The 16,168-nt window shown below is 42.9% G+C and overlaps 1 protein-coding gene across 1 annotated transcript in view; it reads right to left on the bottom strand.

The window, feature by feature from the left end:
* Positions 1 to 6,069: 6,069 nt before the first annotated feature.
* NLRP2 (NLR family pyrin domain containing 2) overlaps positions 6,070 to 16,168 on the bottom strand; it is a 36,071-nt gene continuing 25,972 nt past the window's right edge. Inside the window, 4 exon segments of the mRNA XM_021682311.2 lie at positions 6,070 to 6,088; positions 6,746 to 6,916; positions 11,286 to 11,322; positions 11,325 to 11,455. Coding sequence (XP_021537986.2) covers positions 6,070 to 6,088; positions 6,746 to 6,916; positions 11,286 to 11,322; positions 11,325 to 11,455 — 358 coding nt within the window.

Consider the following 16,168-nt stretch of genomic DNA (forward strand, 5'->3'; position numbering starts at 1 on the left):
AGAAAAATGTTTGGAAACGGTAGTTGAATATAATCCTTGGTTTCCGGAAGAAGGCTCCTTAGGTGAGGAGACTTGGGTCTGAGTGAAAAATAATGTCTTGACATGTATCATATGACCTCACTGATATGAGGAATTCTTAATCTCAGGAAACAAACTAGGGTTGCTGGAGTGGTGGGGGGTGGGAGGGATGGGGTGACTGGGTGATAGACACTGGGGAGGGTATGTGCTCTGGTAAGCGCTGTGAATTGTGCAAGACTGTTGAATCTCAGATCTGTACCTCTGAAACAAATAATGCAATATATGTTAAGAAAAAAAAAAAAAAGAAGATAACAGGAGGGGAAGAATGAAGGGGGGGGACATCGGAGGGGGAGACGAACCATGAGAGACGATGAACTCTGAAAAACAAACTGAGGGTTCTAGAGGGGAGGGGGTGGGGGATGGGTTAGCCTGGTGATGGGTATTAAAGAGGGCACGTTCTGCAGGGAGCACTGGGTGTTATGCACAAACAATGAATCATGGAATACTACATCGAAAACTAATGATGTAATGTATGGTGATTAACGTAACAATAAAAAAGTAAAAAAAAAATGTCTTGAGGGCTATGAGACAGGGTGAAACAATTCCCCTTGATTTCTGGCCCATTTGGGCTTTAGTAGGAGTGGTGATCAATACTATGGAAACTGGGGATAAGTTATCCCCGGCTGAGGTTGCTAAAGAAACTACCAACTCTTTACATACATATGAACTAGATGATGATACTTTAGAAAAGGCTAAAATTGAAAGTAAAAAAATTTTTGCAGCTTCACAGCCTGGCCGTTACCCATGGCACCTCCGCTTTTAATGGAGGACCCCACCGAAGGTGATCACCCTCCCTCCACAGTGGATTTATTTCCTCTCAAACGATCCTCTCTAGCTCTCTCACCTCTAGAAAAGGAACTCTGATGGCAAGGGGCTAATGATCTATTTATGGCTTTCCCCATAGACCGAACACAAGCTGTTGGTCCCGTCTATGAGGGATTAGATTTAAATACCTTAAGGGAATTAAAGAAAGCTTGCCACTTATATGGACCCACAGCCCCTTACACTATAGAGATTTTGAAAGCTTGGGCAAATTCTGGGGAATGGATCCCTTATGATTGGCACATGGTTGCACGGGCTTGCCTTAAGCCACAGGAGTTGTTGCAATGGAAAATGTGGTTATCGGATGCCACCTATATGAAAGCCCGGGTGAATCAGGCTAACCCAGCCATGCAAAATATGTCTTTTGAAATGCTCACTGGCTCCGGCCCCTTTTCAGATGTTCGAGAGCAGCTGGTCAACACTCCACCGGCAGCCACAGCGCAGGTCTCTGAAATCGCCCTCGCAGCTTGGGGAAAGCTAACCCCTTCAGGGGAAGTGGGGCAAAGTTATATAAAAATTGTGCAAGGCCCTACAGAAGCATATACTGATTTTATTTCTCGGCTCGAAATGGCTATTGACTGCCAAGTCAATAATAAACCTGCTAAAGAGCACTTGCTAAGACAGCTTGCTTTTGAAAATGCTAATGAGGACTGCCAAGCGGCCATCCGGCCACATAGAGAAACAGGAAACATTCTCGATTATCTTTGTCTATGTAGAAATATTGGCACTTTTACACATCAAGCCTGAATAGCCTCCCTTCAACTCATGGCCCCTTCCGATAGAAAAATTGCAGGCCTTAGAACAAATTGTTCAAGAGCAATTGCAGGCAGGACATACAGAGCCTTCACAATCTTCTTGGAACTCTCCTGTTTTTGTTATCAGAAAGAAATCAGGCAAATGGAGGCTCCTAATGGACCTTCGGAATGTGAATGCCATCATGGAGCCTCTGGGTGCCTTGCAGCCTGGGTTACCCACTCCTACAGCCGTTCCCAAACAATGGCCATTGATAATAATAGATCTTAAGGATTGTTTCTATACCATAGCCATTCACCCTGAGGATAAGGAGTTGCCTTTTCTGTTCCAAGCACTAACAACAAGGAACCAATGAGACGGTATCATTGGACAGTTTTGCCACAGGGTATGACTAATTCTCCTACCATGTGTCAGTATTATGTTGGCCAGGTCCTCCGACCTGTTAGAAAGCATTATTCTCGGTCCTACATTATTCATTATATGGATGATATTTTGCTGGCGTCACAAACTGAAACCAGATTACAAAATGTGTATCAGGCCACTTCCCAACATTTGACTTCTGCTGGTCTCATAATAGCCCCGGAGAAGATCCAAACAACTCCTCCGGCTTCTTATCTAGGCACTGTGGTAGATGGAACCACAGTGAAACCTCAAACAATGCAAATTCATAGGGATACCCTCCTTACACTTAACGATTTTCAGAAACTCCTAGGAGACATTAACTGGATTCACCCTCTCCTAGGGATTCCAACTTATAAATTACAAAATCTATTTAACACTTTACAAGGTGATTCTGCTTTAGATAGTCCTCACACTCTATCCTCAGAGACAGAGGCCGAATTGCAGTTTGTTGAGGGGCGATTAAAAACTGCCTTTGCTTACAGGTATGATGATTCTCTCCCCCTGCTACTGCTTATTTTCCCTACCCCTCATTCTCCGACTGGTGTCTTAGCGCAAGAAGACAAACCTCTCGAATGGGTGACTTTATATACAAAAAATTCTCGAACTGTTACTCCATATCTATCTCTTGTCGCTTCACCCATTCTCCAAGGACGAAAGCGTTCTATTCAAATTCTAGGTTTTGACCCAGCGCTCATTGTTTTACCTATCTCTTCCACATCTTTTAAGGAAGTCCTTCCCTTCTCTACTGATCTGCAGATATCTCTTGCTGATTATACGGGGCGCATAGGTTGCCACTATCCGTCAGGTAAATTATGGGACTTCCTAAAGCGCACTGCCTGGGTTATAAATCGCGTGGTTTGTAACGCCCCAATCCCCTCAGCTCCTACATACTTTATTGATGGCTCTTCCTCCCGGTGCGCTGGAGTCTGGGGCCCTGTTATTCAGCACTCCATAAAAACCCCTTACACTTCTGCTCAACAGGGCGAACTTGCAGCTTTATTGTTCTTATTGCAGAATGTTCATTATCCTATAAATATCATATCTGATTCCGCTTACGTAGCTGGCATTGTTGCGCCTTTGGAAACAGCTCTTATTTCCGCAACTCATTCTATCATTAACCCTCTGCTTCAAGAACTACAATCAGAAATTCAATCTCGAACTCACCCTTTGTTCATTACTCATATCCGCTCTCATTCTAACCTCCCTGGACCTCTTACACAGGGAAATCAGTCTGCTGACTTATTGGCTACTCCTATTTTTGAAACTCCACAAGCAGAACATGCCCATCTTCATACCAACCCCAACCACCTTCATTCACACTATAAAATACCCTTGCGCTCTGCCAGGCAAATAGTCTCTTCCTGTCCTATTTGTCGACCTCTACATTTAACTGAGCATCCAGTGGTCATCAATCCCAGAGGCGCAGCTCCTGATTGTATTTGGCAAACAGACATTACTCATTTTCCCCCTTTCGGATGCCTCTCATATATTCATGTCACAATAGACACCTTTTCAGAATTTCGTCATGCTACTCCTTTGACGGGGGAAAAGGCTGGGCATGGCATTTCTCATTTGCTTGAATGTTTTGCTATTATGGGGTTACCCACTTGTATCAAGACAGACAATGGCCCAGCGTATACTAGCAAAAAAGTACAAGACTTCCTTGCAAAATGGCAAACACAACATATCACAGGTATTCCTTGTAATCCTCAAGGACAAGCTGTGGTAGAAATGGTGCATGCCACCATTAAAAAACAACTCTGTAAAATTATATCTAAAAAGAAAGGGGGAATCTCTCCTCGAGATATAATGACACAAATCTTATTCATTTAAAAATTTTTTTTTAAAGATTTTATTTATTTATTTGACAGAGAGACACACAGCGAGAGGGAACATAAGCAGGGGGTGTGGGAGAGGGAGAAGCAGGCTTCCCGCGGAGCAGGGAGCCCGATGCGGGGCTTGATCCCAGGGACCCTGGGATCATGACCTGAGTCGAAGGCAGACGCTTAAGGACTGAGCCACCCAGGCGCCCCCATTTTAAATTTTTAAAATTTACCCCAAGGAGAACCATATACCAGAGCTGACAAAATTTCTCGTCAGCCTCAGTCTCAACTCAGGACGAACCCGTGTGGATAAAAAATGAGGAAAATAATTGGTTGCCTGGGAAATTAGTTCCCCGAGGCCCTGGTTATGCTTGTGTCATTCCAGATGGATCCAGTTGAGCAATTTGGATACCTCTTCGGAAAGTCCGGCCCAGGACCAGTGATGAAGACAACAGAAGCGGTCTCTCAGCCGCTGCAGGGATGGACTACCCAGCCCCCTGTCCAAGAGATGGCAGCACCCTCCTTGAAGAGACCTCGAAAACGAAAACTGCCCCCGACAACACCCCCAACTTGGGGGCAACTGAAGACCCTCACTCAGAGGGCGGAGCGAGTCCTGCAGACAACCAGATCTACCAAAAGCCCTGAACATTTGTTCCTGGCTATGTTAGTGGTGGTGACATGCACCTCTGCGATGGGTGAAAAACACACCTACTGGGTGTATGTACCCCATCCTCCCTTGTTGCGTCTAGTCGAATGGACAGAATATGGACCTACTGTTTTTACAAATGACTCTACTCATCTCCCAGCACCTTGGTCCTCTGTACCCTCAAAAAATGAATGAATGCCCAAAACTTCCATCACAGAGTGCTTAGGGCAGCGGCTGTTTTGAAAAAAGAAAGGGAGAGCTGTGGGAAACAGAACGCCCCCGCGACCACTGGCGCATGTTCGCTCAGACTCCGAGATCTCTGAGAAAACTTGAGATTGCAGGGTTAAAAATAACCCGAAAGGATCAGAGTGAAATGCCCTTGGGACGTGTGTGGTCTGTTCTCAAGTATGCAGCAGAAGATGTTTTGTAGATAGGAAGCCAGCTGTAAACAGCACACTGTGCATTTCCTTCTTTGTCTTTTTATCCTGTGTTAAGGTCCGAGTACAATGGTGTTTACAATTAATTGATCACAGCCAGTTACAGATTTCTTTATTCCTTCTCCACTCCCATTGCTTCACTTGACTAACCCTGTGTACGTGGAAGAATGTGCCTTACTAAGCCCCTGCTGTAAATCATTATAGATCTATATCATTGTAGAAGGTATATTAGATTATGGAAAATAAACCTTGGCACCTCGGTCTGTTTGCTCGGGGTCCCCTGTGCCTCGCTCTGCTGTCATCTCTTTTTCTCAGTTCCTTCGCTGCCCCAGGTCCCCGACTCTCTGAGGTCGACAAGGTGCCCCTGGTTTTGCTAGCATATTAATATATTTTGTTTTGTGGTTTAAGATTCACAATACATCCATGCAATAAGGCTTCAGTTATAAGTTCTGGAGGTCTAATGTACAGCATGGTGACAGTTAATAATTCTGTACCATATACCTGAAATTTGCTAGGATAGTAGATCTTAAGTGTTCTCACCACACACATATATACACAAAAAGTAACTATATGAGGTGATGGATGTGTTAATTAGCTTGATTATGGTGGTCATGTCACAATGTTTACATACATCAAAATCACAATAAAATAACTCTGGTCAAAGTAAGGGCCAAGGAGCTTCAAAATATTTTCAACATGACCCTCCAAGGTCAAATTTAATTTTGTCTATTCATGATTGTTGGAGGTTGGTCATGGTCTGCAGTAGAAGCACAGAATTAGTTCCCACAGTCAAACTGTGTCTGGCCAAGTGATGAAGGAATCAGAAACAGTGTCACCATGCAAGAGAAAATGACTCTAGTTAACTTAAAAGAGCGTATCAGAAGGATATGGGGTAGCTGATAAAATCAAAGAACTAAAACCACATTCTGAATCCAGGGTCTCTGTGCCTGTCTAGGATCTGTGATTCAGGAAGAAGGCACCCCCACCCCCAATCGCTCATCTTGAGATTCAAAGACTCAGGAAAGAACATCTAAAGAAACAGCTCAAATGTTGTCTCTGTGAGTGCTTTACGCCTGGATTAAAACTGATACTATGTACAGTAAGAGGGCTAGCTCACCAGAATGGGGCTAAAAACAGAAACAAACGTCAGAGTCTACACATTCCTTTTGACTAGCAAGCTACCTTGTTGAGTATACATACAATCTGTTTCTTCTACATAATTATCATTTCAAGCCATCAGTTGTCTACATTGCATCTGAGAATTTAAACAAGTTTGTGCAAGACAAAGAAGAGTTGTAGTGTTCTCTGTTGCCACGGTAGCAAGTAGACAACACAGCTCAATGGCAGCTTGCTTTGATGACCAACAGAGGACACAGACTCCTTTCATTCCAAGGCAGACTCACTCCAGAGAACACACTTCTAAGGCAGACCGACTGCCAGACCTCTGTAACCAATACGGCCCCAGCACAAACTTTTTCAAGATACCACAGGAGAGCTGCAGCTTGATTTTCCTAACACAACAATGGCTGGCTGCCATGACTCTCCCTCACTTAGAAGAAGTCTAGCTTCTTGGCTTCAGACTGGGTTTGGGTCTCATCCTTTGACTCATTTTCTCGGCATTAGCAACAGAAGGGACCAACGGGAGAATTATCAGGCAATCAAACATCAATGGATGAAAACTAAATGTTAGCTGTAGTTACCTACAACAAATTCCTATGGTTCGTGCTCACCCCACAAGCCTACCATTCCTGGAGGAAACACCGTGAGCAGCAGGAGGATCATACCTGAGTGTCCAGAGGAAGGAACGCTGAAGTTTCAAGGTGTCACACAGCATCTTTATTCCGCTATACCCCAAGGAATTCTGGCCCAGGTCCAGAGTGACCAGGCTCTGATTGCTGCCTAGGGCAGATGAGAGGATTTCAGAGGTGAAAGGGGTGATGGCACATCCCCACAACCTACAGGGGAGACACAAAATTAGTTAGTTCATTCAACCAATGTGTACTGATATGGTCCTAGATTCCAGGCACACTCTTGGGTGTTGGGGACCCAACAGGGAACAACAAAAGTCTCTTCCCTCTGAGCTCATGTACTAATAGGAAACAGATGTATGTAGTGTGTCATATCCAATAAGGTTATGAAGGGCAAAGGGAGAAGCTGGGGGGTGCTCACTACAATGGTTGAGAAAGACCTGAGGGGTGAACCATATGAACCATAGAGAGATCCGGAGTAGGAGCTCCCAGGCAGAGACATAGCTTATGCAAAGGCCCTGAGGTTGTGTAGGATTATCATGTAAAACAATACCGAGGTAGCCAGCTTGAGCGTGAACCAGGGAGGGTTGAAAGAGATGAGGTCACAGATAAGATGGAGCCATCTCACAGAAGGCTCTTAAGACATTGTAAACTTTGGATTTTACTTGGAATGAGATGAGGAACTGTCAAGGGTTTTGAGCAGAAACATGACAAGAGCTATAATTTAGAAGTTATTCTTTTTTTTTTTAAGATTTTATTTATTTATTTGACAGAGAGAGACACAGTGAGAGAGGGAACACAAGCAGGGGGAGTGGGAGAGGGAGAAGCAGGCTTCCTGCAGAGCAGGGAGCCTGATGCGGGGCTCGATCCCAGGACCCTGGGATCATGATCTGAGCCGAAGGCAGATGCGTAACGACTGAGCCACCCAGGCGCCCCTAGAAGTTATTCTTAGTACTTGGCTGAAAAACTGTAGGGAACAGAGAAGGCAGAATACAGACTAGGCTGAAGGCTATACAACCACCCAGATGTTACCAGGAGGTATTGGGGGTATGAGAACAGATTCTAGATATCTGGAAGACAGTAGCAGTAGGCTTGGATTTGATATTTGAAAGAAAAAAGGAATAAAGGATTTTGTTTTGAGCAAATAATATTGTACAAATGTTCAAGGGGTACACACACACAGACACACACACACACAAGAGATTAGGTCATACGTTTAAGTATTTCCCAGGCTAAACCTAACATCAACATTTAGCATACTTCCTGGCACACTGAATAACATGCAAACATATTTCATGATCATAGCCAACTCTTCTGATGAATACAACCAACTCCATTTCCTAGAACACGTAACTGAGATTATACCATCAGGAAGTCAAGGCTTACTAGATACATCCCTACACCAGTATTGCATGCGGTTAAGAGAGCCCCCTCCCTGTCATTATTAACATCACCAGCCTCTGCAAACAGGCACCTGCCATGAATTGTAACAACCAGAGGTTTCCCCACCTGCAAGCTTGAGGATTTGTTCAGTTGGCATCCTCACCAGTGCTGGGAGCTTTACAAATACTGTTGTCTGGGTCTTGTGGAGACCCCAGTTTGAGTGGTCTGAGGTACAACCTGGGTGTTGGGATTCCCAAAGCTGCAAGAATTTTTACTACACAGTAGAGGTTGGACACCATAACTCTGCCTTATCTTCTTGTGCTGTAGAGGCCAGAAAACTAGCTACCATCTGAGAGTCCCTCACTAGTAAGGTTCCAGATTCAAGTATGTTTGAGTGATGGAAACTAACTCACAAAGGATTGTGAGACAGAACTGAGTTGAAGACATTTATCTGCTCATGGAGGTGACATATTCTGCAGTATCGAATTCCTAGCTTTCTGGAGGCTGGGAGCTGGGCCGCCACTCCTTCTTGATGACTTAAGTGTTGCATCTTAACATGGTCCACAGGTGGCCTTTGGATGACCTAGACTAGAAGCTATTCCTTTAACCATTCTAGTGAATTTTCTCCCCCAGCTTTACTGATGTATAGTTGACAAATAAAAATTTTATGTATTTAAGTTGTACGATGTGATGATTTAATATATGTACGTACTGTGAAATGATCACCACAATCAAGTTAATTAACACATCTGTCAGCTCACAGAGTTACCATTTTTTGTGTGAGAACAATTTATTTGCTGAGAGAACTGTTTTACTGTTGAGAAGTAGAAGTTTCTGGAGATTTTCTTTAATCTTTATGGAGATATAATTGACATAAAACATTGTGTAAGTTTAAGGTGTGAAACGTGTTGATCTGGCACATTTATATATTTGCAAGAGGATTGCCACTGTAGTGTTAGCGGACACCTCCATCCCAACACGTCATTTCTTCTTTTGGTGAGAAAATTCAAGATCTATTTTTTTAAACAGGCTCTTAACTACAAGGGAACAAACCAATGGTCACCAGGGTGGAGGTGTCGGGGGGATGAAGGAGTGCGCTTGTCCTGATGAGCACTGGGTGCTGTATGGAAGTGCTGAATCATCATATTGTGCACCTGAAACTAGTAATACTGTGTTAATTGCACTGGAATGAAAAAAATCTATTCTTTTAGCAACTTTCAAGTATATAACAGTATTATTAGCTATAATTGCCATGCTATATGTTAGATCTCCAGAACTTATTCATCTCTCTTTTTTTAAAGATTTTATTTACTTATTTGACAGAGAGAGACACAGCGAGAGAGGGAACACAAGCAGGGACAGTGGGAGAGGGAGAAGCAGGCTTCCCGCCGAGCAGGGAGCCTGATGCGGGGCTCGATCCCAGGACCCTGGGACCATGACCTGAGCTGAAGGCAGACGCTTAACGACTGAGCCACCCAGGTGCCCCGACGTTTTTATTTTTTAAAGATTTTATTTATTTATTTGACAGAGAGAGACACAGCAAGAGAGGGAACACAAGCAGGGGGAGTGGGAGAGGGAGAAGCAGGCTTCCCGCCAAGCAGGGAGCCCGACGCGGGACTCGATCCCAGGACCCTGGGGCCATGACCTGAGCTGAAGGCAGACGCTTAACGACTCAGCCACCCAGGCGCCCCTGGAAGTCTGCAACCTTTGATCAACAGCCCCCCATTTCCTCCCACCCCTTGGCCCCTGGCAATCACCACTCTACTTTGTCTCTATGAGCTCAGCTCCTTTAGATTCCACATATAAGTGGTATCATACAGTATTTGTCTTTGTCTTATTTTACTTAGCATAATACCCTCAAGTATCATCCATGTTATCTCAAATGGCAGGATTTCCTTCCTTCTCATGGCTAATATTCCATTGTGTGTGTATATATTTCACATCTTCTTTATCCAATCATCTGTTGGTGGACGCTTAGATTGTTTCCTATCTTGACCATTGTGAAAAATGCTGCAATAAACATGAGAATGCAGATATCTTTTCAAGATCCTGTTTCATTTCCTTTGGATATATATCCAGAAGTGGGATTGCTGGATCATAAGATAATTCTATCTTTAGCTTTTTGAGGAACCCCCATATGGCTTCCAGAGTGGCTGCACCAGCTTGCATTCCCACCAACAGTACGCAAGGATTCCCTATTCTCCATGTCCTCACCAACACTTGTTATCTCTGTTCTTTTAATAACAACCATCCTGAAAGGTATGAAGTGATAGCTCATGTGGTTTTGATTTTCATTTCCCCAATGATTAGTGATGCTGAACACTTTTTCATGTCCCTGTTGGCCATTTGTCTGTCTGATTTGGAAAAAAAAAATCTATTCATGTTCTTTGCTCATCATTTTTATTTATTTTTTGCTATTGAGTTGTATAAGTTCTTTATCTATTTTGGATATTAACCCCTTATCAGACATATGGTTTCCAAATATTTTTCTGTAGGTTGCCTTTTCATTTTGTTGACTGTTTCCTTTAGTAGACAGAAGCTTTTTAATTTGATGAAGTCCCACTTATTTATTTTTGCTTTTGTTGCCAGTGTTTTGGACATGATATGCAAAAGATCATTGCCAAGACAAATGCCAAAGAGCTCATGTCCTATGTTTTCTTTGAGGAATTTTACAGTTTCATGTCTTAAGTCTTTAATCCATTTTGAGGTAATTTTTGTGTATGGTGTAAGGGTTCAATTTCATTCTTTTGCATGTGGATATCCAGTTTTTTTCAACCCTATTTATTGAAGAGATCATCCCTTCCCCACTGAATATTCTTGGTGCCCTTGTCAAAGATTAGTTGGCTGTGTATGTGGGGGGTTTATTTCTGGGCTCTCTATTCTGTTCTTTTGGTTTATGTATCTGTTTTTATGCCAGCACCATGCTATTTTGATACTATAATTTCATAATATAGTTTGAAATCAGGAAGAGTGATGCCTCCAGCTTTGTTCTTTGTCAGAACTAATTTGGCTATTTGGAGTCTTTTGTGGTTGCCCACAAATTTGGGGATTTAAAAAAAAAATGTGAAAACTGCTATCCTACTGGATTTTTAAAATAATCAGATTTGTCCCAATCTCTTGTATTTGAGCTGGGGGATTTGCTCCACCAATATTTTATTTCAGGTAGAGATTAAAGTAAAAAAACCTAACTTACCATAGACATTTGAGGTTACATGTTGGCTTCTTCAAAGCTCACACAGAAACGTCAGTCCAGTAATTCCTACGTGATTCAGCCCCAGATCCAAGTGTGTAAGGCTTGAGTTTTGCTGGAGAAGTGTTGACAGATCATTGCAGCCACTGTTGGTTATGCTACAGCACCAAAGCCTAGAAATCAATCACATGAAGAAAATAAACTCAGAGTCCTTCCTGAGGAGATGTACCAAAACCAAGCTCGTTGACCTCAAGTCACAGGTTTTACACAAGCTCGCAGACAATGAGACATGGAAATGAAATCATGAGTGGAGTTATAATTACTATATAAGTGATTATATAGGCCCCACCCACCCCCTCCACTCCACACATGCAAAGATGTCTACATCCTAATCCCTGGTCCCTGTGAATACTTGACGTTATGTGTAAAGGGGACACTGCAGGTGTGGTTAAGGATCTGGAGGTGGGGAGATGATCCAGGTGAGCCAATGTAATCACAAGGATCCTTACAAGAAGGAGCATGAGAGTCAAAGCCAGCAGGGGGGAGAGGTGATGAGACAGACAGAAGGACACTGAAGACACTACACTGCTGGCTTTGGACATGGAGGAAGGGGCCATGAGCCAAGGGATGCAGGCACCTCTAGAAGCTAGAAAAGGCCAGGAAATGGATTCTTCCCTGGAGATCTCAGAAGGAACACAGCCCTGTGGACACCTTGATTTTAGCCCAGGGAAACCCATTTTGGACTTCTGGCCTCCAGAACTTTAAGACAATGAGTTTGTGTCATTTTAAGCCTCTGAGTTTGTGACAAATTGTTATAGAAACAGGAAACTAATACAAGTGGTATTTATTATTTCTACCCTAACTATGGGACAGAGAATATCCATCTTGCCTTGACCTGCAACTTCTATTAGGGAAGGGGCCAATTATACTTCCTAAATCCAGTTACCAGACAGGTAGTATCCAGAGGTGGAGGGCACCAGTTCTCATCTGGACAAGTCTGGCACTAGATCCTAGATATCCATTAATCAGCTACACCGGATATCAGTGGTACTTCTTCTTAACCATTGAAAAAAAAATTTTTTTTTGCCTTTCCCTGGTTTACTATTAGTGTTCTGAACTTGATATTAGCAGAAAACCAGAGATGATTGAACTTATCATTGGCTACTTTCTTTCTTTTTTTTTCAAGATTTTATTTATTTATTTGAGAGAGAGAATGAGAGAGAGAGAGCACATGAGAGGGGGGAGGGTCAGAGGGAGAAGCAGACTCCCTGCCGAGCAGGGAGCCCAATGCGGGACTCGATCCCCGGACTCCAGGATCATGACCTGAGCCGAAGGCAGTCGCTTAACCTACTGAGCCACCCAGGCGCCCTCATTGGCTACTTTCATAGGCAGAATAATGTCCCTCAGAGATGTCTGTGCTCTAATCCCCAGACCTTACATGGCAGTTGAGATTGAGACTAGCGATCCTGACATGGTGAGTTACCCTGGACTATACAGAGGGGCTGAATCTAATCATAGGAGTCCTTTCTTACTGAAGTGGAGAGAGACGCAATGTGTGGGCTTGGGGACCCACCACAGCTGGCTTTGAACCAAGGAGCACAGTGGCTGTTAGGGGACAAGGCCAGCTCTCAGCTTGCAGGGACCCCATCCCATAGCCACAAAGAAGCAAATTCCGCCAACAGCCTGAATGAGCAAGGGAATGAATCCCTTCCTAGAACCTCCAGAAAGAAACACGGCGCTGTGCATACTGGTCTTCTGGCCTATGGAAGTATACAAACCATGTTAAGCTGATAAGCTCATGGTAATTTGTTATAGCAGTAATAGAATACTAACATGGCTGCCTTTTAGTTTCAGTGAACTTTATAAGTGATTGTATCAGCCTTGGCTCCCACAAGGGCCCCCTGTCACGTTGCCAGACCCCAGGGAATAGCAGTCATGTGATATATCCAGGGATGTGGGGCCAGAGGCAGCCTTTCAGAGGAACCAACACACACCCCCTTGGCTTGGAAATTTGTAAATTTATAGAAACTTCCAGGACTATGGGGTAACAGAGGAAGGCCCAAGCAAGTTCTGACAACTTAGTAAAGTGGGGACATGGCTCACAAACAGAATTGAGGTCCAGAAAGAAGAGGTCTTGACCTGTAGTTCCTTAGAGTCCTACCTCCAAAGGGGTGCAAACACGATGACATTTAATGTCTGAGTCTTAGCTTTCTCACTGCAAACTGGAGAGAAGGTATTTATTTTATAAGGCTGGCTGAGTAAATGAAAAAAAATCCCTGGCAAGGCCTTAGGAAAATGCCTGGCACATATTAATTAATTCAGGTGCTTGATAAATGTTGGCCATCACTATTTTTTTCTGTTTAGATGTTCTGGGTGGCAGTAACATGTAACATAACTTGAAGACAAGAGCTAGTGGGTTGGTAGCATCTTAATTCCTATGGAACTTTATATTATTTTAGTGTTTGGGGGCTGAGATAGTGGGGTAAAATCCTTTCCTTCCACCTCTCTCCAGCCACGAACTGAATGCTTCATGGAATTTCAAGTGAGTGAGTAGTTGTTGGATACTGGGTGCCTTAAGGCATATCCTAGATTAAAACTGGTTTATAGGAAATGCTGACAGTTACTGTCAGGAGCGATTTTGTAGATGGCAAGAACACTGGAGATGTTAACACTGAATAGAATCTCTGAGTAGACACAGTTGATGCAGCTCCATTCTTTTCTCAAAATTTGTCCTATGATTTTAGTGTTAACAAGAGGATTTTACAGAAAGTGTCATGTCATCTGCGAAAAGAGAGAGTTTGACTTCTTCTTTGCCAATTTGAATACCTTTTCTTTCTTTCTTTTTGTTGTCTGATTGCTGTTGCTAGGACTTCTAGTACTGTGTTGAACAATAGTGGTGAGAGTGGGCATCCTTGACGTGTTCCTGATCTTAAGGGAAACGCTCTCAGCTTTTCCCCATTGAGGATGATAAAAGACTTCACCCACAAATTACTAGAGCTCATACAGCAATTCAGTAATGTGGCAGGATACAAAAATCAATGCACAGAAATCAGTTGCTTTCTTATACACTAACAATGCAACTGTAGAAAGAGAAATTAGAGAAATAGCAACAAAAACCATAAGATAACTCAGAAAAAACCTAACCTTAACCAAAGAGGTAAAGGATCTATACTCTAGGAACTACAGAAGACTCATGAAAGAAATTGAAGAAGACGCAAAGAGATGCAAAAACATTCCATGCTCATGGATTGGAAGAATGAATATTGTTAAAATGTCTATGCTACCCAGAGCAATCTATACCTTCAATGCCATCCTGATCAAAATTCCAATGACATTTTTCAAAGTGCTGGAACAATCCCAAAATTTGTATGGAATCAGAAAAGACCCAAAATCACCAAGGAAATGTTGAAAAAGAAAAACAAAGCTGGGGGCATCACATTGCCCGATTTCAAGCTATATTACAAAGCCGTGAACACCAAGACAGCATGGTACTGGCACAAAAACAGACACATAGACCAATGGAACAGAATAGAGAGCCCAGATACGGACCCTCAACTCCATGGACAAATAATCTTCGACAAAGCAGGAAAAAATATGCAATGGAAAAAAGACAGTGTCTTCAATAAATGGTGCTGGGAAAATTGGACACCATCAAAATCCTAGAGGAGAACATAGGCGGTAACCTCTTTGACACTGGCCGCAGCAACTTCTTTCAAGATTCATCTCCAAAGGCTAGTGAAACAAAAGTGAAAATGAACTTTTGGGACTTCATCAAGATAAAAAGCTTCTGCATATCAAAGGAAACAGTCCACAAAACAAAGAGGCAACCCACAGAATGGGAGACAATATTTGCAGATGGCACTACAGATAAAGGGCTGGTATCCAAGATCTATAAAGAACTTCTCAAACTCAACACCCAAAAAAACACAAATAATCAAGTCAAAAAATGGGCAGAGGACATGAACAGACACTTATCCAAAGAAGACATACAAATGGCTAACAGACACATGAAATTCATTAGCCATCAGGGAAATCCGAATCAAAACCACATTGAGATACCACCTTACACCAGTTAGAATGGCAAAAATTGACAAGGCAAGAAACAACAAATGTTGGAGAGGTTGTGGAGAAAGAGGAACCCTCTTACACTGTTGGTGGGAATGCAAGTTGGTACAGCCACTTTGAAAAACAGTGTGGAGGTTCCTCAAAAATTTAAAAATAGAGCTACCCTATGAGCCAGCAATTGCACTCCTGGGTATTTACCCCAAAGACACAGATGTAGTGAAAAGAAGGGCCATATGCACCCCAATGTTCATAGCAGCAATGTCCGCAATAGCCAAACTGTGGAAAGAACTGAGATACCCTTCAACAGATGAATGGATAAAGAAGATGTGGTCCATATATACAACAGAATATTACTCAGCCATCAGAAAGGATGAATACCCAACTTTTACATCAACATGGATGGGACTGGAGGAGATTATGTTAAGTGAAATTAGTCAAGCAGAGAAAGTCAATTGTGGTATGATTTCACTTATTTATGACACATAAGGAATAGCATGGAGGACATTAGGAGAATGAAGGGAAAAATGAAAGGGGGGAATCGGAGGGAGAGATGAACCATGAGAGACTATGGACTCTGAGAAATGAACTGAGGGTTTTAGAGGGGAGAGGGGTGGGGGGATGGGTTAGCCCGGTGGTGGGTATTAAGGAGGGCACATACTGCATGGAGCACTGGGTGTTATACGAAAACAGTGAATCATGGAACACTACATCGAAAACTAATGATGTATTGTATGGTGACTAATATAACATAATAAAATTTAAAAAAAGAGGATTTTAATGAGCTTGTTGGCAAATAACTCCATGTACACTCAGTTGCAGGT

This window comes from Neomonachus schauinslandi, chromosome 16 (assembly GCF_002201575.2).
Source record: "Neomonachus schauinslandi chromosome 16, ASM220157v2, whole genome shotgun sequence".
Lineage (NCBI taxonomy): Eukaryota > Metazoa > Chordata > Mammalia > Carnivora > Phocidae > Neomonachus > Neomonachus schauinslandi.